The sequence below is a fragment of the Pinus tabuliformis genome, chromosome 2_2 (assembly GCF_031772625.1).
Source record: "Pinus tabuliformis cultivar Carrire ecotype Pingquan chromosome 2_2, CPIR1, whole genome shotgun sequence".
Classification (NCBI taxonomy): domain Eukaryota; kingdom Viridiplantae; phylum Streptophyta; class Pinopsida; order Pinales; family Pinaceae; genus Pinus; species Pinus tabuliformis.
In genome coordinates, this window is record NC_142300.1 from 226,865,756 (window position 1) to 226,874,829 (window position 9,074).

The 9,074-nt window shown below is 33.3% G+C and overlaps 1 protein-coding gene across 1 annotated transcript; it reads right to left on the bottom strand.

Moving 5' to 3' along the window:
* Positions 1 to 5,342: 5,342 nt before the first annotated feature.
* LOC149192142 (UDP-glycosyltransferase 72C1-like) lies at positions 5,343 to 5,872 on the bottom strand. Its single transcript, XM_089406852.1, has 2 exons — positions 5,833 to 5,872; positions 5,343 to 5,689 (listed from the first exon to the last, which is right to left on the bottom strand). Exons 1-2 carry the CDS (start codon positions 5,870 to 5,872, stop codon positions 5,343 to 5,345), a joined length of 387 nt encoding a protein of 128 aa, XP_089262978.1.
* Between the last annotated feature and the right edge of the window lie 3,202 nt (positions 5,873 to 9,074).

Genomic DNA, 9,074 nt, shown 5'->3' on the forward strand with positions numbered 1-9,074 from the left:
AAGAAGTCAAGAAAGGTTTCCCTAAACCATGGACTCAAAGCCTCATTATCCCTATTTTTAAAAAGTGGGGATACAAATAACCCCTCTAATTATCGGACAATTATGATCAGCCCTCTCCTAGCCAAGTTATATGGTATTATTTTGGAAAGTAAGTTGAGCATATGGCTTGAAAGTGAAGGTAAGCAGGCTAAAGGCCAAGCATGTCTTAGAAAGCAACACTCAACAATAGACCACCTCATAACACTTAGGATCATTGTGGAGAAATTCCGCAATGATAAATCCAATCTCTTTTGTTGCTTTGTGCACTTTAGAAAGGCTTTGGATACGGTTCCTAGAAACAGCCTTTGGAACAAATTAGAAGAGCTAAAGGTTCCTTTTTAGTTGAGAGTTGCCAATATAAGGTTATACGAGAACGTATTTACCAAGTTAAAGAGCTATGAGGGGTGGTCGAAAGATATTAAGTGTAATATCAGAGTTAAACAAGGTTTCCCCCTCTCCCCTACCCTATTTGGCATTTACATCGACAAGCTAGAAGGTTGTTTAGAGGAAGCAGGATGTGCTGGCACGATCTTAGTTGGGATAGTCATCATCCTTCTTCTATATGCTGGCGATATTGTTCTTCTTGCAAGGTGCCCATCTGATTTTGATAGGCAACTTATACTTCTTAAGGATTTCTTCTCTACCATCGATATGATTGTTAACACTAACAAAATGAAAGTTATGATTATCAAATCCAAGAAGGACACTTACGCTAATTTTATGTATGAGAATAGTAACTTGGAGGAAGTGTCTTCCTACAAGTACGTAGGAGTTGATATTCATCACAAGCTCAACTGGAACTATAACATCGAGAAAAGGGTTAATGGGGGATGGAAAGCTTATTTTGGTCTTGAAAATAATAGTAAAATGGCAAACCTCGTAATGTGGGATAGAAAGAAGTTCCTCTTTGAAATTTTAGTCACTTTGGTTATCTTATATGGATGTGAGGTTTGGGGTTGTAGTATCTCTAGAGAATCCTGGAGAAAGATTGAGCAAATCCAGAAGCATTTTATAATGTATAACCTCAAAATTAAAAGCAACACACCCTATCCTATTCTCTTTATAGAAGTGGGTCTTTCCCCTATCGAGAGCCTAGCTATGACTAGGCTTCTATTGTACAAGCACAAACTCAATAACATAGGAGACCATAGACTTCCTAAGCTAGGTTTAAATTCCAGCCAAAACCACCTAAGGCTCAAACGACGTTGGTATAAAGACACCAGGGCCTGGTTAAACCATTGGGAGATCAACGAGAATGTTGCATTACAAAACATTAAAAATATTAAAAATATTGTTACTTCTAAGTTCAAAGAAAAAATGTGGTATGAGAAAAATTTAGCAACTAAAAGAAAATTAAGATATTATAAAGAGGTCATCAACCCCACCCTAGAAGATCAAAAGTATCTCTCTGTTTTACCTGTCTCAAAGAAGAAAATTAATATAGCCAAGATTAGAACGAACTCTCATGAGCTCCATAGTGAAACGGGTAGTTGGGCAGTTCCTAAAACACCATGGATGGAAAGCTTCTACCATCTCTGTGAGAATACGAACATCGAGGATGAAAATCACTTCCTCTTAGAGTGCCCCAGTACAACCACATTAGATCTCAGTTTCAAAATCTTTGTTGCAATACTGACCTTCCTAGCCTTTTCCGTTGTCAAAATTACAGTGAGCTCGGGATGCTCCTCCCCAATCTTTTTGAGCAAAGGAATAAAATCTTAAATCAAATTAAATAATTTGTTTCTTTAGGTCCGATAGACCAAAGTTTGGTCTCAGTGGAAACATTAACCATCATCATCATCATCATATAATATATACCACATAAAATGATATTGATAACATGCGTTGAAGAGGGAAATATGTTTATTAGAGTGTTTGGTTTCATGTTTATTAAATTGTGTTTTATTATATTAGATATATTTTTTATTTGACAAATGTTTATTATAAATTATATATTTTTTTGGAAAAATATATTTTTAACTAAAAAATAATTTTAATATTAAAATTTATTAAAAAGATAATTCGAGTTTTTATTAATAAAAATACATGTTTTTAATTTTTAAATCTATTAAAATTATGGTGATTTTGGAATATTTTTGTTTATTTTTCTTTCAAATAAAATAAATAAAATTATAAAAAATTATGAATCATCTCTAATCTTTCTTAATTTTTGATAGCTTAATTTTATTTTCAGATAAATTAAACATTAATTATTACCAAAACCACTATCACTTAAATATTAAATACAAGTTAAATATTAAATGAAAGTAACACCTCTAAGAAAACACGAGTTGTGAGGTCTTTCAATTATCATATTCACTATTTATGACATTTGGGTTAGGAAAGTAAAAAAATTGAGCTTTATTTTTATATACATTGTTAATGATTTATGAGAAAATATTAGTTCGAGTTTTTTATTATTTTCAAAACACAATATAATAAATAATATGGAAAAGTTGTAGCTAAGTTTGTTAGCAATAAAGTATAAAAAAGTTAGGAGTAAATTCTGTAATAAAAGTGGACCAGGGAATAGAGAATTCAAGTTATATTTTTATGGGATTCCAATAAGTTGTTCTTATATATTTTTAATTTTTTTGAATTAGTAATTTTTTAACTAATATAAAAGTTTATGAATAACATGATTATGGTTAGTTTTATCTTTTATAAATAACATGATTATTGTTAGTTTTATCTTGTTTAATTTTGGGAGGATGAGATTCTTGCATGTTGAGGTTCATATTTGTCTCATTTAATATATAATGTTTTATTTTTAGAGATTTTCTAGGTTGAATTTATTAACACTAATAAAATAAAGGTTACTGACTGTGAGATTTTAATGACATTGCAAATCATATTTTTTTGTTAATATGGAACATTTAACTTTGAAAACTTGAATTTACATGTTGTGATGTATTAGAGTGTATATGACTAATGTTTTTTTGTTATGCGCGAATGTTCATTCTCATGATCATAGTGGTCACTAATAAAATTGATATTCTAATAGTATTTATAAATTCCTCATGCTTGCAAAGTTATCTATATATTTAGTAAACTTTTAGGTAAGCCATATTTAGGAGATTTTTATCTTGCTAGCCATATTAGGATAAGAGTGATTTTGAAATATTAGAGCTGAAATTCCTTAGAAATAGATTGTAAACAAGTGAATTACCAATATAGGGAGAGGATTGCACCAAAGGCAATAGAATGTGGTGAATGAGGACAACTACACTAGTTAATTTGAAACTTGTCCAATAAATGAAACCTCCAAGCAAAGAAAACCCAAAAGCAAACGATGACCCTAGACACCCAACACTGGTATTAGGAATATGATTAGCGCGCGCAAAAAAAAAGTTTGTATGTCTAATCATTAGAGAAAAACCAATAAATCATGATGCATTAATTAGAAACTCCAAAGCATTAACAAGAATTGATAAGGGATCCTTACCTAGAAAATGTATGAAACTAGAGCACAAAAACAAATTTCTATATCAAATCAACAGAGGAAAACGACTAAAACCTAATGCACTACTCCAAAACGTTAACAAGAATTGGTAATAGATCCTTACTGAGAAAATGCATTAAACTAGGTTTGATCATCGCCATGAACTATCATTAAAAAAAACCACATGCTATTATCACCACCTAATTTTGAAGGTAGTTTACAAAAATTTTCAAAATTAGATTATAGTTAGTATGTGTAAGATTGACATAATAATAATATCCTTCATATCTCATTTTCTACTTAGATATCAGCCAAGACCCTCATTACATACATATATTTGATGGTGAATTCCATAAATATCTTGATATTTAGTATTTTAAAATAAAACTTAACTGATGATAACATACTATTATACATACTATTATACTTGAATCCCCTAAGTTAATGAACATCTCATTATATCTACATTTAGCAACAACAATCTTTATACAATTTTATTTGTAGTTGTGGCTAAGCCATATATAAAAATCAATTCCTCATTTTCAGTAATTAATATACTAATAAAAAAATAAACCTTTCGCAATATTCACATTTGTTAATTTACCATGATTTAGATTTGTTTACGAGAATCAACAATGTCAACTTACTATCTAACTGAGTTTGACCTGTAGCTTTTAAGCAAATGCGATGCCTTCCTTTGTAAACTTCTCCGAAAACACTTGGATCAATCGTATGGCCTTCTCAACCAGATCAGCTAGTATTATGACGTTAATTTCAACAGTGACCATTAGAAAGGTTAGAGTAGCATGGTAGGCAATGTTAGAATTTGTCGATCTGGTCTAACTCAGAGTTTGGATTTTTATGAATTATGTGTTGTTATATCAATCTTTTTAAATCTGTTAAATTGTACAAAAAACTATGATACCTTGACAATAAACGAATTACTTATTGGGTCCAAAACAAAAAATATGCTACCGCACCTTCGACGAAAATATCAATGTCTAGAACAGCTGGTACCTTTTTCTGCCCTTCACGCAGTCACTCCCTTTGCGTGCACGGTGCGTGCGTAGAGAAGGAATCTTTTATTTTCATTTAGGAACAAACAAGTAAAGCGCGTTAACAAATATTTAATCAATCTAATCACAACTCCCAACTGTGCCTCAAATATAACTGAATATTTATAAATATTTAACTAAAATATTCACTATTTTTAATTGATTACAATATATATTCTCTTAACTTTATCTTTAAATAAAATATTTAAATAAAAATCATATTATTTTTATCTATTTTATTATTATAATAAAAAATTCTATATTATTATTTTTCTAATAATAAAATTTTAAACAATTAATAGTAATTAAAAAATTCAAGTGAACTAAATAAACGAAATTAACAATGTTAATGTTATCTACCATGTATAAGACCTATATATTTTTTTTTCATATAATTTGGAAACAACCAATTATATGGAGAATTATGAAAAGCATAGTAAACTTATAACTACCAATTCTAAAATAACATATTAATAAAATAATTCATTTTCTTAAATTGAAGAACATCATTTACTACTTTTAATTTTTCCTCTCCGTTGGAATACCACTGATAAAAGACCCTTAAATCAACCCTTCCAGCCGAAGGCACCTGTTGATAAAAACTTCAAAAATTTTCTTCTCTTGGCGGACCATCGAGAAAGCTTCCAAATATTTCCTTCTCGTGGAAGGCCACTCAACGCCTTCACCCTGTTGGAAAGGCAGAGAATACGGATGAAACACACTATTTCGTGGAAGGCCACTCAACCCCTTCACTCTGTTCGAAAGGCAGAGAATACGGATGAAACACACTATTTCTTCCGACTGCATTAAATATCGCACAGCCCTCTCCACTCCTCCTTTTCAGCCACACCGTTGCTCGTCTTCATCTCCACCGCCACTTTCGCTTCCCTTGCCTGAAGCAGAGCGTTGCCAGGTTGGTCCGATTGCAGCGGAAACACAATCATCGCAACGCCCGCGACCACGCTCTCCAGAGCCGAATTCCAACCGCACTGGGTAATGAAAGCCCCTGTCGCTTTGTGTGCCAAAATCGCCGCTGCGGTGCCCACCCTATCTCTATCAGGCACCGCCCCTCCCCTTTTCTCGTAGCCTTCCGGCAGGAGTTCCGCTTTCGAGTCTTTCACTGACGCAGCAGCCCTTTCGTCTAGTCTCAAGTCTGGCGGCCGTAGTATCCACAGGAAGGTCTCCAGCTCACCTCAATTTTTAGAGTGCGCCCATGTCCGTTCGATTTCTAAATATTCGAGAAATCAGCTATAGATTTAAGCTCAAGGCCTCCGGACCCAGAGCCAGCTCTGTTACCTGCGCCACAGAAATATATGACTGCGCTGGAGAGCACCATCCCGTCCTTATTCATCAAGATGATGCAGAAATTTCCCGCCCAATTCTTAAATTTGAAATCCTTGGTCCAAAGCCCAGCCTTGAAGGCTTTAAATGAAGATCTTATCTACAACCTGCATCGCTGGTGGGCCAAAGGGAGGCTGGAGATCTTCGGCAGCCTGTCGCCGAGAAGGTTGGATGGATGGTTGCATTAATGACAGTTGAATGGTTGGATGGATATCCATGCGAATGTAGAGATGTACTTTGGACTGACCGAATACCCTATAGTATAGCAAATATTGCTTGCCCGTGGAAAAGAATATACCCTGGAGTACCTTGACGCTGCGGAAGTTGTAGACGTGTGGGCATGTCCCTCCATCAAGATCGCAGAGTGGGGTACTCGCTAGGGCAACAGCTGCAGTGATCATCACAGAATTGGTAGAAATCTTAGAGTAAAAGCATAAAAAAGATTATATGCAATGGAGATGGTATAAAGAAGAATATTTGTGACATCAACAATCTAGAAGAGTACTTAGAAGAAGAAGCTAATGTTGAGAAAGAGACTCCAAAACAAGAAAATGATTAAGATAGTCATATGATTGCGTAATCTAGAAGAGTACTTAGAAGAAGAAGCTAATGTTGAGAAAGAGACTCCAAAACAAGAAAATGATTAAGATAGTCATAGGATTGCGCAACATATAGAGGTGGGAGTCCTTAGAAGAAGAGGCTAATGTTGAGAAAGAGATTTCAAAACTTAAAATGATCAAGGCAGTCATAGGATTGAGCAATAGAACGAGGTTAGAGGACGGAAACTTAAATGTTGAAGAGTGATCGAATGGATCAACACCATGGAAAAATATCTCGAATATAATAATATAGCCAAGGAGAAACAAGTGAAATTTCTAGTGACTACATTGAAGGGACATGCCCCTTTATGGTGGGACAACATGTAAGCAAAGCATAGGAGAAAAGGAAAAGTGACAATTACTAGTTGAGATTGAATGGTGACAGAATTAAAAGGTTAACTTCTACCTCACGACCATCAACTAAGTGGTTTCAGACCAATGCAAAATTTCAAATAGAAATCTATGTTTACAAAGAAATATACAAAAAAAAATTATAGGCTAAGTGTAAGATTTGGACATGTGGAGGAGACTCTAGAAAGTTAGCTACAGAAATTAATGGTTTAAGATTTGAAATACAAGATGACTTAAATATTTTGTCTCTAAGAACTATTGACGAAGTCTACCAAATGGCTCTTAAGATAGAAGAGAAGTTGGTAAGGAAGCAAAGTCAAAGAGGAAAAGGACAAAGAACAATAAGAAATAGAGGACAATCAAGAAGAGAGAAATCAAGCATATAACAATCAAGAAAAGAGAATTGAGGAAAAGGACAATCAAGTAGAAGATTTTAAGTTCAAAGGGAATAAGGAAATATTTCTTAACAATGAGAACTGCCATTGAGAGGAGGAGATTTTAGAGGAGAAGACTATATCAAAGAGGTAGCAGACAAAACTTTCATGTTAGATGTTATGCATGTAATACTATTGGTTATAAATCTAATGAATGCTAATAGAACCCTTCCAAAAAATATAGGAAATGTCCACATTACACAGGAAGATACCAAAATGTCCTATATGCATGAGAATGCACTTGAAGTTGGAAAATCTCTGCTAATAAAAAAAGTCTTGTTGAAGTCTGCCAAAGAGGTTAACGAGCCTCCAAAGAGAAAAACATTCTTCAAAATTTTCTACAAATTAAAAGGTAAATTTTTAAGGTTGTAATTTACATTAGAAGTATTGACAATTTGCCAGCTACAGTGATGGTGGAGAAGTTAAAGCTAAAGAAAAAAATGTATCCTATACCATACAAAGTTACATGGTTTCCAAAATGACATCATATCCCGGTAAATGAAAAAGGTGAAGTAGAGTTAAAAATTATATGCTATAAAGATAAAGTACTTCATGATGTCATGCTCATGGACATATATCATGCTCTTTTAGGAATACCCTAGAAGTATGATAGAGAACAACTACAAGACGGAAGACACAACACATATACTTTTGAAAAGGATGGTTAAAGACATAAACTTTTTCCATTGAAAGATGAAAGTGCATCATAGGAGACCAATCCTAAAGTACTAGTACTTAGCAGAAGGGTGTTTCTACAGGAAGTCAAACATGAGGAGGTAAACTTTTCTCTGATTGGTAAGCCTAAGGTAGTCTTTACAATTACAGATTTGAATGATTTTACTAAGGAAATTAAAAATATGTTGGATGATTTTCTTGACATTACAATTGATGACTTGCCAAATAAATTTCCTCTTGTAATTATTATCAACCATCAGAAAGGAAAGATTCTAGGTGCTAGCCTTCCAAATAAAGAAACATATAATATGAATCCAAGAGTGAATGAGGAGATAAAACACTAGGTTCAAGAATTTCTACATAAGGGTCTCATCCAAGAATGTTTAAATCCATGTGTTGCTTCCACAATATTAACTCCAAGGAAGGATGGAGGAGGGAGGATGCGCATCGACTCCATGGCTATAAACAAAATTACAATTGGGTATTGATTCCCCTTACCTCACATAGATGATTTATTATATTGTTTAAATGGCGTTGAATACTTCCCCAAATTATATATGAAAAGAGGATATCATTAAATTTGAATTAATAATTTGAATTAATTATACAACATTCAAAACTAATAATGTGTTGTATGAATGGTTCGTGATGCATTTTGGATTGAAAAATGTCTCCACTACTTTCATGAGGTTAATGAATGAAGTGTTGAAAGAATTCATAGGTAAACTTATTATTTTTTACCTATAAGCTATCATAATTACAATTAGTCAAAAAACAGAACAACCAAGGCATGTTAGAATGGTGCTGAGTATATTGCAACAAGAGAAGTTACCAATTAATTTGAAGAAATGCAGCTTTATGAAGAAAATATTATTCTACTTGGGTTTAGAGGTGTCAACGGATGGCTTAAAGATGGATGAGGAGAAAATCTAGGCCACAGTCAAATTGCCAATTCCAAGGACCGTTGTTTAGGTAAGAATCCTCCATGGTTTGGAAATGTGTAAAAAAATCATTCCAAATTTTAGTGGCATGTATGTTCTAATTATGGAGACTACCAAAGAAAGTAAACAACCATTTCACTGGACAAAACGTATGTATTAACTGCTACAACACCCTTCAGATTTTAGCGTATATTCAA